The sequence below is a fragment of the Nothobranchius furzeri genome, chromosome 5 (assembly GCF_043380555.1).
Source record: "Nothobranchius furzeri strain GRZ-AD chromosome 5, NfurGRZ-RIMD1, whole genome shotgun sequence".
NCBI lineage: Eukaryota > Metazoa > Chordata > Actinopteri > Cyprinodontiformes > Nothobranchiidae > Nothobranchius > Nothobranchius furzeri.
Genome location: NC_091745.1, coordinates 10,196,788 through 10,210,996, shown reverse-complemented (window position 1 = coordinate 10,210,996; position 14,209 = coordinate 10,196,788). Strand labels below are relative to the sequence as shown.

Sequence of the window (14,209 nt, the reverse complement as noted above, 5' to 3'; positions counted from 1 at the left end):
CTACAATTACAATTAAAATTATATAATATAGTTTGAAGAATTCAATTGTGTTATCTTTTTTGTTTACCTTAAATTTCAATTATCCTGTTCGTATTTATCTTTCACAGTAATTTATATCATGTTTCCTGTATGTGGTTACAAAGTATTAAATCGAATTTAACGTGTAATTGTTAATTACTTTTTTGTTTTGCCTTTGATGAAGATTGAAATCATGAATATGGCTGAATAAAACTAGACAATACTAGACTTAAAAATAAAACCAACTATTTAACCTATTAGCAGGATAAAAAGGCAGCTAAAATAGTAATTTTCCCATGTAGAATATTATGCTTGCGTATCATGTTTTTAGAACGTTTATGTTTTAAATAGTATTTTAAACATAATATAAGAATAACGAACACATTTCTCTCTGAGGAACAATCCTACTATAATTTATCTCATTAAGACTCTTGGCAAACAAGTCGCCATCCACTAGTTTTGAATAAAAACTTTATAGTACTGGGATTTACGTGATCACCTTGAAAGCAGCCTAGAACTTTGGCTTAAAGCATGAAAAATATGTAAACATAGCATTTATGGAAAAAAAAATCGTTTTAAAGTTGTTTTTTTTTTAGTTAAGGGAAATCCAAAGCATGTACAGTGGTTCAAACACACAAAGTTTGAGGCAAAACAAAAGGAAAATGTTCCCTGATGCAACAGTCTCCTCAGACAATTATTTTATTCTAGGCCTCTTATTTTTGCTTGTTGCATGATTATCACCATGAAAGCATTTACACACTAAAATCTGATATATATGAACAAAACATATTTATACACACATTCTTAACAGGCAACTTAACAGGTTACATGAGGAAAACACAAATGGAGCAAACTTGAAAAACACAACTTATAATATTTTTGAGAATAACAAATTCAATGCAGGTAGACTGTCACAAAACTCTGTTGTGTCACCATAAATATCTAATTGAATGAGCTCAAGCAGCTTAAGTTTTAACACAGGCACAGATAAAACAACAGCAAGGTCACTAAAAGGTCATACTAGAGTCATACTGAAAGCTAAATGGATACATCTGCTTGCATTGCGTAAAGGGCCTCTGATCTTAGATTAAAGATCACATTATGTGAAAAGCTATTACTATTATTATGTGTAAAAACATTAAATATGTCATAATTTTATGTGTAAAAAATAAAAGAAAGACATTGAAATTGGACTTTTGTTTCTGGCTCTATTAATTGTCTCCTGGAATTTGTGTGAATAATTGTGATGAAAAGCAAGATTCAAAAGAAAACAGAACAGTTAGAAATGACAAATAAGTTCCAGTAACACTAACGTGTTCTACGTTTATGCCAATAGGTCGTCTGTGGTTTCATCATCAAATTTCACCTTGGCATCATCTGCATCCAGCTGCAACACAAAAAAACATCCTCTTAGAACAGAGAACACTACACGCCATGCATGAGAACAATTCACCAAAATGTCCTTACACATTTCATCTCCATGGCAGTGAAGACCCGGCCGGTCATCAACATGCGCAGTGGGATGGTGAGGATGAGGAAGAAAGGAAGAGCCAGGGAGAAGGGACTCTGCTTAACTGCCCACAGAACAGCTAGACATAGGACCTGGACCAGAGTGAAGAGGTGCATCCGCAATGTCCTCACCTGCACAGATGAAGAGCAAGGATTATTAAAGGGTTACTGTTGTTGGGGATGTAAATTAAACATACAAAAACTCCAGTCAGTTGCATACACGCACAAAACAATCTGCAAAAAAAACTTTTGGAAAGATGATTCAGAAAAACCTGATTAGAAGCACTAAATTACTACATTTTATAAAGTGGCTCCTTCTAAGTCACAAAGGATTTAGCACTTGAACAACATCAAATTCAAGTAGGACTGATACCCTGGTGGCATAGGCATCAGATGGATGGTATTTCTTTGGGGTAAACAGCAGAAGCATCCGATCCCACATCTGGACTCCACTCAGTGAGGTGATACCCATATAGAGGAAGATACCAAACAAGGCTGTCATGGGAATCATCTTCAGAATGGGCTCCATGAAAATGGAAACACCTGACAGTCAGAAAGAAGGTGGTCAGAAAAAGGTTGCTAATCCGTTGTATGCCATGCCTGCACCCACGCTATAGATGGCAGCACTTACCAACCATGAGGGCCACAAACATTCCACTGATCCTCTGCTCAACTACTTTCTCTATCTCTGGTTTGGGGCCCTTGGACATGACGGTGAGAGCGTTGGCATGGGTAACGGAGCGCACGGTAGCAGCACTCAGCCAGGGCACCCCAAAGATGGAGGAAATGCCTCCCATGGTGACCAGGAGGAGAAGATCAAAATGAAAACCAGAGCCTTTCACCATTTTCCTTTCAGGTTTGCTCACGATCAGCCTGGAATATAAAACAGGACACCTCTCATACATGACTCTTCTCACATAAAGTGCTTATAGCAGCCATATTATCCTACAAAGTTAAACTCACGTAGTAATCTGGGACTCCATGAAGATGAGAATGAAGACGAGCAAAGCAGGGATACAGCAGCCCCCCATCATCCAAATAGGGAAAGGCTTCTTTTCTCCCATGGGGTTGATTATCCAGCCTCTTTCTCTGGGGTTAGTCACTTCAACACCTTTTGGCACAACCAGTTTCTACAAGAGGATATATTCATGAGGACCAGAAACCAAAGCTTCTAACACAAACTTCAGTAGTTTGGAGTCAGCTGAAACATGCTGAACCAAGTGTATATTTTCATGTCGGGGATGGAGTGCTCGAGGTGCGTTGAGGAACTTGTGACTTGTCTCGAGGAGCACGCCGATGGCTCGCACTTGGACAACATGTGCAGATATGGTGTGCCACTGTTTAATGTATTCAACATTTCCAGAGAGAGTTCACATGTACCACAAGATGTGTAAAGGCTTTACAAGGCCTTACAAAGGCTTTGGGAATGTGTTGTTATTTCATTTGTCCACTAACCTGAAATAATATGACAATCTAACATTAGCGCTAGCTACATGCTAACTTAGACAATAGTCTTGACCCAGACTTGACTTACGCTAACTTTTTGGAAGTTGGACTTGCACTTGAACTTGAAAACTAAAGACTCGAGTGTGACTTGGACTCAAGAGATAGTGAATTGACTACAACACTGTTTAATAATGCTTTTCACTATTGTACCATGTTTTCCAAATTCTATATTCGTGGAATACCTACAACGTATTTTAAGCAGACATACAACAACAACAAAAAAAGCAAAGATCGCATTAAAGGTGTGGAATACGTTAGTCAATACCTCTACAACAAACTCTAGTAGGAATGAATGGCTTGTAAGTCGTACTCGGGGGACAAAAATACCGGTGCACCATTTCCAGGAACTAGAAGTGAGCCCGATCACAGATGAGCTTCAGACGGCAGGTTCTGGAGTCTTAGTTCCTGATAGTTGGACATCTCGTCTCAGATTGGATAAGAGCAATGCAACTCTACAGCTGACTTGCAATGTTGATGTTTTATATCCACAAGTATCACAAGTCTGGAGGAGTTTTGCCATGTACTAACGCTGTTAATGCTAACAGTTAGCTTCTATTAGCCAAGACATTGGGTGTGTCCGAATCCACAGGAAGGATGCTTATGAGTACGGGTCCTCGCCGGTCCAGCAAGGCCGGGTCCTTGTTAGACCGCTAAGACCGGAACCCAGCGGCTCTGAATTCGGACAGTCTAGCCTTCACCTCTACGGTGGCCCGTAGGTCCCGTTACAGCCGTGGCGGCAGCTACATGCAAAGGAAAAATGCTAAAGCTACGAAAATCGAGCAGGAGCTACAGCAGCTTCACGTCCATCAGCAGCGTTTGTTGACAACCGTTTTCAGGTAAAGTAACTTTGTTTATTCTAGAAGCTTTCAGGATTTACATGTTAACTTTAGATGGTTTCATGTATGTTTTAAGCTACATAATGAACTTGTTAAATGTACACAACACATTTCTGCAGAGTATTAACATGTAGGTAATTAATATAAACCAAATGCATTATAAATGTTGAATGCAGTAGGATGTTTTCTAATGTAAATTGGACCGTAGAACTTCTTATTTAGCATCAAATGGGGTAAAACGTTTTAAAAACAGGCTTTTTAATAAAATAGCAATGAAGTGTTTTCAATGTGTATTTGTTTATTCAACTTAAGACTAATAATGATTAGATCTGTCTTTAAAATGTAAATTCTCTGTAGTTTTTATTTAGCTATTCCCTGCTGCGTTTCTTTAAACTGAACAGAACCAGTGTACTGTAGGTTATATGTTTTGTTTAACATTTTTCAATAAAAAAACTCTTTTTTAAATTTATTACAGGTCAGCATGCACTGTGCTGCACATCTGCCTCTGTGCTGGTGAAGTTGTGGGTCTGGAGGATGAGCCTGAGGAAGATGTGTGTGGAGGAGGTCAGTGGTGCTCTGTCCTGGAGGAGGTACCAGCAGACCACCACTACTGTTAACAGGCAAGTCATTTATGTAGGAACCTCTATTAAAAACAACACTGTGGTTTTATTTGCGGAAGAGTCACAATTGTTATACCGGTGGATCCATAAACTGTCTCCTGATTTCATATTTCTGAATACATCTTAGAGATGTAACAGCCGTCGTCTGAGCCAGCCCAGCAGGCCCTGTAGATGGACGATGGAGTGGACAGTGAGAGGAAGCGTCCCAAAGCTCTCTGCAGACCATCCTGTATGATGTTCCTCTGGCCAGAAACGTCCATCCACGCCTGGATCCTCCTGCAGCAGATCCAGCTGCACTGTTAAAGACTTCCTGCTCTCTCAGTTTAAATAAATGATCCAGGAAGAGTCACTCAGGTTAATCCTGCTTTAACCGTACAAAACTGGTCCATACTGGTTTTGATCTGTAAATAAGTGTAACCTATTATAAATAATCTTGTCTCCTTACCATCTTTTCATTTTCTGTTCATGTAACATGTTCAAAAACATCTGCAATAATAAAACTGGTGATGAAATCAATGACCAGAAAAAGTTATCAGTTAGTATTTGTTTAAATAAATGTGTTAAAATATCAAACAGCTAAATAACATTAACATGATGACAGTAGAAGGCCTCTCTCCCAGGAGGACCACCAGGTAAAGCCTCTCCTGACCCTGGACACCTGCAGTCCTACAGAGAAAATCAGACCACAGGTGACAAAAAGGCAATAAACACATTTTTACACTTATCCACACGAGAAGATAAAAATTATATTCTTCACACAAACAATTTTTATTTCATTAAAACGTGTCAGCTGTGTAAATCCCTGAATGTAAAACTACTTTTCACAGCAGAACTTCTGTGGTTGTGTGTAAACAGCTTCACTCTTCACCTCTAAGCTAAATAAAAACGCTTCTTTGCTCCGTTGTCCTTAAAACAAATGACAAGTTTAATTCGCCACACACACACACACACACACACACACACACACACACACACACACAGGAATAACTGGGACCTGCGAAACAAACTCGTTCTGGCTGATTTCTGCCTAAAATGCAATTTAAAAAACAAATATACAAGCGAAAAATGTCTATAAACTGAACCGCTTTAAGCTTTTTAGGTTTCTACGGCTAGTTTTTAACAAACTTACGTTTAAAACTTCGTAGCTCTCCCCATTTTCTCTTCCTGTTGAAAATCCACGGCCGGCGCGCAAAGCATGCTGGGATAGCCTTGTTCTGTGAGGATACAACAGACCCGTCCTCGAAATGTGGGCGGAGCGAGGACGCATTTGAGGACGCGAGAATGAGTATTCTTGGAATTCGGATAGTACTCCTCATTGCGCTGTGACGTCATCGACCTCAAAATGCACTCTTACAAGCATCCTTCCCGTGGATTCGGACACACCCGTTCTCTGCTGTTTCCTGGACACTAAACCATCAACAGTCTTCCCCATCCCAAGTCAAGACGGGTGAGTCCATGAATGTTAAGTGACAGTGTGATGTAGATCTGTCAGACTTTTCAAATCCTAGAGTTTCATCTTCTATTTTCTATCAGAAGCTGATGCAGGAGACTATTTTCATGTTCAGTCTGCATGAAAAACTCAGAGTGACTGATAATAATCAGAAATATGATTAAAAAAAAATAGTTTTCAGTGTTCCACACCTTTAAGGATATGTAGTTTTTGGTTAAGAAGTGGTCATTATCTACCAGCTTTGCGTCACTAATAATGAATGAAGTAAATAAAAAATTGTAAGAAATTTTTGACACTCTCTACCACACTTACCTGAGTGTAAGCATCTTCAATGCTGATGTCCACAGCAATCATGAAGAAGATGGCAATGGGCACTCCAAAATCTCCAATCAAACGACGAATCTCCATTAAAAGAACAAAGATGCATCATGACTGAAATGATGTAGAGGGTATTTTAAACTTAGAACTCGAGAGTAAATTCAACATGAGGTCTTACCGGGCCAGGCAAGAAGGTACCAGTTTTAAACTGACGAAGGAAGTATGCGATGAAGAAGCAGCCAAACATCAGGCACATAGACAGCAGGGCAGTGTTGGGGTATGGCCTTTCCACCTCTAGCTCTTTAACAGTGACGTTTCCATCTGGATGTATCTCAACATGCTCTTTAATGACAGGGTGGAAGGGGTTGTCCAGTGTGTCATTCAGATGGTCGTAGTTCAGGATCAAAGGATGGGTTTTGAAGATCTGATGAGAAGAACGGTAAGAAAAAGAATGCCAAATAAATGTGTCCGCTGCAAGAAAAGGACCAGGTGGGATATAATGGAAGAATGACATGTGGAGACCTTTATGAGCTTGGCAAAAGTTTCATAGATAAAGATGAGTGAGATGAGGATGGAGAAGATTTCTTGGGTGAAGCGAGAGATGAATCGGACCAAGAAGCTTCCTTCCACTGCCACGACAATGACCACGATCACTACCAGCCATATGCCCACCCAGATACGGCCCACTATGTACTCAATGCCCTGGGCCTTGCAGAACTAACGAAAGAACAGGGAAGAAGGGTTTCATTAAAAACATTAGGGTTTTTTTTTACAAACAATATCACATTTTATAAATTTTACATACAGCAAAAAAGGCTTCCTCAAACAGGAGCAGAGGTCCAGAAAAGCCAATGACAAGGACAGGCTGGGCAGCTAAAAGGCAGAAGATGATGCCCTGGACGCAGGTGGCGATCATAAGCTCTGATACGCCCATCATTTTGTCTGTTTTGTCAGCTAGATTCAAACCAGAGAGAATCATCATGAGCTTCAGATGTCACTGATGTCTTTCTCTCTTAGACTTTTGTTTTACCCAGAAGTCCTCCAAAAGTGATGGCAGGGGAAAGGGCAGCAAAGTAGATGAAGATGATGGCAGAGATGACCTGAGGGTTCAGAGCATCTGTGTAGTCGCTGAGGTAGTGGCGGTAACGCCGCTTGATGTCTTTCACCATTCCACCAAAAGGATAGCCTGTTCGAGCCAGAGGGTCCTCCTTTGGTCCTTCTGGACCTTTGTCTGTTGGACAGTTAATCAAATCGCTTTTCAGCGTTAGCATCGTGTTCCACATATCATCTTTGATTAGTTCTACGAATGATGTAGTAGATTCAAAAGCACAGAGGGCTGAAATCGAAACTCCTTTAGAGGTTTTGTGAAACTTTTGATAGATTTTATATATATTGATCACACATAGGTCAACTGTTTAGGCTAATTAACTAAAAACACTCACAGAATTAAGTTAAAATGCACATTATTATATTTTCTGTGAAGGGTTGCTGACCTTCTGCCCTTTCTCCGAAGGCAAGTCGAGTGTCAGAGGGGCGGAGTCTTTCACGCAACATCTTACTCTGGAAGGCTATTATTGGCTCCAACATGGCCGTGTCTTGGATCTCAGTAGGAGGAATCACGATGCTGCAGTCCATGAAGTCAGCGATGGCAATAGCCAGATCTTTCTCAGTTTGCGCCAGGTAAGCTTCCAGACAGAACACCTAACATGGAGGAGAGCCGTAAAGCTTTTCTCTGTCTGAATCAGACCAACACGGTAGAATTGTATCTCCACTCTCCCTTTCTTATCGTGTCTCTTACCCAGTCGGCCATCAGGGCACTCATGGCACGTCCAATCTGACTGTAGTCCAGCCCGCTCTGGCTCGGTCCAACCAGCATGAAAACGAAGCGAACAGGAACAGAAGACTGCAGAACAGTCTCCATGACCACAGAGTCGCTCAGCCGGACGAAAGCCATCACCGGTTTCTGCAGGAGGTCGAGGATACCTACAAGAAAGACACATTTCACTACGACTGTAACCAATGTAGAAACAACCCAAACCTGCAGGTATAACACAAACCTGTGAGGACAATGGAGGCTTCCACATTGTCAGAACTTTCTCTCTACAAAAACAGAAGAACATACAGCAGATGTTACTTGTGTTGTGTTGTGGTAACAGCAGACTAAAGGTGGATAATAATTACCTTCTTTGCAACAGAAAAAGTCTGCATTTGGATGTCTCCGAGCTGAGTAAGTTTAGGTCCCTCAGTTTGACTGCAAGGACAAGTAAAATGAGCAAATACGTCTACCGTAAATCCTCTAATACAGGCCTGTATTCAATTAACGGCCGGGTCTCATATTTTGGCCGGTGTCGGAGTTGGCGGAGGTGAATAATGGCCAGTTTCTTATTGTGGCCGGGTGGAATGTGGTAACAAGCAAGTATGGGGGGCGGTTGTGTCATCCGTCTCACTTTTGATTTGCCAGTGATAGACAGCGAGGGTAACTTTAACCGTGCAGAGACGAAGAGGAGGCGAAAATTTGATATCAAGTTCAAAGAGAACGTGCGCTGCAGAACACTCTGGGGAGCCGTAGCAGGGGTTGTATGAACTAGTCGACTTCACTATAGTGACTTGTTATGCCTGTCATCGACTAGTCGCTGTCACGTGATAATGACCGGCAAGATGCAGCCCTCGGAAAAGACAGCAGCCTGCTGTCAGCAGGTGACAAGCTCCTGCGCTCGGGGGGGGACGCGCTGTGCCAGAGCGTCGGTACTGACACGCCATCGTTCATGTCGGTTCATTTCCTTTAATGTTTTCTGTCTTTTATTTGCGCCTGATGTGTTTCACTGCTGTGGAGCGGGGCCCATCACCTTGTCCTCCGGCGACGCACCGATCACTGATGCAGCTGCCAAGCAGGGAGCACTCCGCTGTTTTTGCGGTCGGTAGATCTTTAAGAACTGCAGTTCAAAGGTAACTCATAAGGTGAATATATATGAATCCAGGTAGCAGTTTTTCTTTAGGATTGAGAGGAGATGCAGAAAGATAATAAACAGGCAGGACAGAAAAATAGTCAAATAAAAACAAGTTAGTTTTTGTACCTGGTGGTTGCAACAACCAGACACCATTGAAGGTAATCAGAAGTGAGGAACAGAAAATGAAATAATTATTTTAATGTTTAGAGCAGCAGGAACTCTGAGAGGCTGCAGGCACATCAGTGAGTTTGCGGCCGCTGCGCAGGAGGAGGGGGGAGAGGGCTGAAGCAGGGGGAGGGGGGAGATGGCTGAAGCAGAAACTACCGTTGTTAAAAGAAATGTGTTTAACTTTGAAAATGTGGGCGCAATTTTAATTGTCAAAAACTCCAGCGAACCATTAGTTCATTTTGCTCAAATAGAAATTGAGGCCTGCCTCCAATTCTGGTCCTCCTTCCAATAAAGGCCTGGAGCTTGATGAGCTTGAGTCAAATACAGGCCCGGGCCTGTATTAGAGGATTTACGGTATGTTGTAAAAGAAGCTCCTGAATTTATATTCATGCATAGTCGACTAAAACACCCCCACGTAGTGGTTACCTGCGCCTCATCAGGAGAGCTCTCAGCAGGGCGTCTCGATCACTGGGGCGGATTTCGTTCTTGCTGAGGAGCTCATCGACTATTTTCTCAGCCACAGCAGACAGAGTGCTGGCGTTCATGTCAAAGATGATCGCGCCTGAGGACAGAGGGTTGAGGTATCTAAACTGGTTCAATCAACAAGACCCAGGAAAGTCTCATCTGTACACGTGCATGTTTTCATGATGTTTCATTTGAATCACCTGAGCTCAGGGTTCTGCGGACTTGGAGTAAGCTCCTGAAGGTGAGGTAAGAGACATGAGAAGGACCCCACTTTCCCGTAGCAGAGTCAAGGTTCTCCTCATAGCCCACCCATCGGCCGGTCTCCTGCCAGACGTTACCCTGGAGCTCATTCAGCTCAACGTAGGCCTGTGGTTATACCATAAGGTTCAACATATAAAACGATAATGGTAAAAATTGTAAAGTTAAATATAAAAGCACAGACTAACTTGAGCATCCCCTCTTGTGGTGGCATTGGTGTTGAGATTAAGAAAAGCTTAAACAACGAGACGAAGAAGTGATTAATGTGAGAACACAGATAGATGAGTCAATCTAATCAGCTAATCGCAGAGTGGTTCACCATCTGAATCACTGGGAATGACGATGGCTTCAGGGGGTGCCTCATAGTCCTCCTCTTCCTCCTTTTCTTCCCTTGTCTTTTCAGGATCATCGATACAACTCTGATCTGGTAAAGTCCTGATGATTTGAATAAACAAAACAAAACATATTTCAGATGCATTAAGATAAAAATGGCACGAGTGCACACCCTTCAGTCTCAAACTAGCTGCTAAAACCAGAAGTTATGATTTGGAAAGATGTGCAGTACAGCTACATCGCCACTAGATGGCAGGCATACACAAACTTATCTGCAGTGTTCTTATCTTGATCATCATAGGAGGCCTCATGAGTGAGTCTAGACCACAGATAGGTTTAAAATGCAGAAGAGCTGGCTGTAGCCCTGTTCCTGACGTCTTGCTTGTTTATTTGTTGTTAAGCTATAAATATTTGATTTAAAAAGCAGACAGCTTTCACTTTAGCATCTCTTTCTTCAGACAGATAAATGACCTTCACTACAGTGTATCATTCATCCATTCACACACTGATGGTGATAGGCTGTGGCATAGCCACAGCTGGCCTGGGGCGCACTGGCAGAGGTGAGGCTGCTGAGCACATGTGTCACTGGTCCTTCTGACCGCCACCAGCAGAGTTCAGGCTAATTAGTTAAGTGTGCTGAACACGACTTTTAAAACACGTACTTCCACTGTTTAGTTGCATTCTTGTAAATTGATTATAAAAATCTACATTGCACTATGGGTAAGGCTATTTGTCACATCCATAAAAAAGATTTTGTAAAAATTTTTTTACAGCACCTTAAAGTGCTTTTGCATGAAAAAAAGGAATGAAACTTTTAATTATTAGTTTTGTCTGAACACACACTCATTTACCGTTCAACACTAATTGGATTATGAAGATGTTCGATTCTAACTTTTCTTCTGTTGAAAAGTCTCCTGCTATTTGCCAGTTTTCCTCATGATTCGAGTAATTTATAAAATCCCAGCATTTCCCATAATTCGAATCACCATTACACTGCAAACCCAAATGTTGAAAATAATCAAATATATTGAGTAGGTGACACTCATAAAAAAAGTTTTTAGAACTCAAATGTGTTGAATTAGTTCAATCTTCTCCTTGTTTTAAGTACATAGAACTCAAACATTTTAATTAATCTGAAAATATATATATTAGTGAGCATAACTGAAATAAATCTATAAAGAACAACTTAACTTGAATGAGTAAAATGAACTAATTTGAAATAATTTATAATTTTATGTTTCTATATTATTCTATTCATCTTTATGTCAACTTAAAGTGTGTCTAATAAACAGACTTATATATTTCTTAAAATATTTGTGGATCTATAGGAAAAACCAAGCACAAACAAGCAATTTTGGTTGATTTCAGGCACAACAAATAACTGGTGGGTAATTATGTTTTTAGTTATTTTGTTCTATTTTGGGGTGTTTATGCGTGTTTATCGTGGGGCATTGTTGTTCTTAGTTATTACTTCATTCAGTGCTGAAAATGTGGTGTTACTTTTTGTATCATGTTGCCACCATAAGTGAGGAGGTTGGTCAAAGGAATGACCACCCTGTGCCGTTCCACTTTAATTAATACTGTGGTGGTTCACACTTGATGATTTCGACTTGGCTTTGCATGCAAGTTCACTCACTGGCAGGGTGTGTGAATCATGTGCTGATAGCAACTTACCTTGGTTAGTGTAGTACAACAATTTTTGAGTTATGTCAACTTATTAAGTTTGAGTAAAAAATATTAACATTTTAAGTATATTTTCCAAATAATGAGTTGAAAAATGTTGAAAATCTTGAGTGAATTACTCCCTAATTATAAGTTGAGGAACGTAAACATTTTTAAGATAACACTGAGATAATTTAGGGCAACTGCAAATGTAATGTATATTTTCTGTAAATTTAAAATATTTAAATACATCACTTATATATTTTTGTGTAATCTGTTACAAAAATTTTTTTTGAGTTCTGTGACCTTAAAGTTTACAGTGTATGCATCACATTTCAGATCGATTTTGCTTGATTTTAGCAGCAGCTTGTGGTCTTGTGGCCCATCGGTTAGGCGGGGTTAGCGACATGTACGTTCTAATGGGTTAGATTGTGTGCGTGCTAGAGGAGCTGGGCAATGACAAAGAAAAGAATCACAAACTGCCTACAAACTCTATTTCATATTATTATTCATAGATATTATTAAGCAATCTCTATCATCTTATCAGAAACAAGGTGCAGAGTATCCCAGGAAGCCGTTAGAGAAAACAAGTTTCGATGTTCTGAGAGACTTACAGTCTTACAGGAGAAGGAAAGGCGGGGTCATTATCCCCACAGGACACGTCACTGCCCTACAGCGGAGGAAAGTTAAAAAAAGAATAGCTGTCAGGTAGAAATAAATATTTGTTTTAAAATTCATTAAATCATAATAACCATCCTTTATGATTAAATCAAACACTTTAAGATGTTGGATTTAAAACACAAACCAACCTCATCAAAGCTGAAGTGGTTCTCCATGGGTATTGAATGTCTGTCTCAACGTTCAGCTACTTAACGCATTCCCTGAACAGGAAAACAAACAAATCAGCACACAAAGAATGATATGATTTATTTATGACACCCAAATGCTGATCTTCACCAAAACCTACGCATGACAGAGGACCCATTGGGTCCAACTTGATTGGATTGATATTCGACAAACTATTCACGGTGTTAGGTAAACCTGTCTGGTTGTCTCAATGTTTACAATTACAACTAAAGTCTCCAACTGATAAAACCTATTTTGAGCTTTTTTGCACAAAAATATTGATAAAAAATACCATCATGAGTTGGACCCAAAGATTGTCTGCAGAGCAGCAGATAATCAGTTAACCGTTGACTATTTGAACTGCAATAGGGTTTAAATAGAAGACTTCAGAGTCTTATCTTTGGGTTACACCCTTCATCCAGACACATATGTGGTTTCTTCAGCAGCTGTAGGACAGTACTTTTTGAATTTGCATATTTCAAGTATTTGATATTTCACAAAAGCATTTTTGTAAAGGGTAATTTCTATCTATGTATGCTGTAGCTGCACATATGTGAAGGTAATTAATAATGGTTGCAGTGTTAAATACATTCTTAAATACAAGTAATTACACAAATAATATTTCATTTTACGATAAGTTGATCATCTGCAGAACTCAAATAGTAAATTTATTTGGCATAAAAAAGAGGAAGTTTGGTGTTTTTACATTAAAACAGGCCAAATGACAAAATTCTAACAGCATTAAAATGTATTTATTTTAAATTTGTTATAAATCTGCTTTTTACATTTTCAAAGAGAGCAAAAAGTAGAAATCTGGTCACAATTTACTACACCAAACATTTTTCTTCCTTTTTCCCCTCAAGCCAAAGTTCAAAGAAAAATGATTTTCCTTCTTATCTCCTGACTTCCTGTTGAAATATTTCATTCTAGTTAGATATCTAGCTTCTGCTCCATCAGTGCTACAAAGTCAGTGTAACTCCAAACCCAAGGAGGCCACACCCTTCCTTACCTGTATGCAGGTACTCCCACCTGGACCCCACAACTGGAAACAGGAGGATCAGTGCTCTGCCTGCCTTGCCAAGCTCAGCGACAAAGTGAACCGGGACAAACGAAAAGATGAGTACAGTGATAGACCCTGAGGAGCGGGAACACCCACATGAAAGTACGTCGGCAGTCATTTGCAGTACCCCACAACCCCTCTGGCTGCCCGCGCAGCAGGGTGTATGACACAAACATCTCTATCTGGACAAGACACCTTGAGACAGGGATATC

At 40.3% G+C, this 14,209-nt stretch overlaps 1 protein-coding gene across 1 annotated transcript; it reads right to left on the bottom strand.

Annotated features, from left to right (window-relative positions):
- Positions 1 to 701: 701 nt before the first annotated feature.
- Positions 702 to 14,141, bottom strand: slc4a1a (solute carrier family 4 member 1a (Diego blood group)). The gene is made up of 21 exons (XM_015948799.3): positions 13,947 to 14,141; positions 12,901 to 12,972; positions 12,706 to 12,761; positions 10,416 to 10,531; positions 10,285 to 10,331; positions 10,039 to 10,204; positions 9,800 to 9,935; positions 8,439 to 8,508; positions 8,315 to 8,357; positions 8,056 to 8,240; positions 7,751 to 7,958; positions 7,288 to 7,488; positions 7,063 to 7,211; positions 6,780 to 6,974; positions 6,436 to 6,681; positions 6,252 to 6,341; positions 2,491 to 2,657; positions 2,159 to 2,400; positions 1,901 to 2,070; positions 1,486 to 1,659; positions 702 to 1,405 (listed from the first exon to the last, which is right to left on the bottom strand). The coding sequence occupies exons 2-21, from the start codon at positions 12,925 to 12,927 to the stop codon at positions 1,343 to 1,345; spliced, it is 2,751 nt and encodes a 916-aa protein (XP_015804285.3). The 5' UTR covers positions 12,928 to 12,972; positions 13,947 to 14,141; the 3' UTR covers positions 702 to 1,342.
- Positions 14,142 to 14,209: the final 68 nt, after the last annotated feature.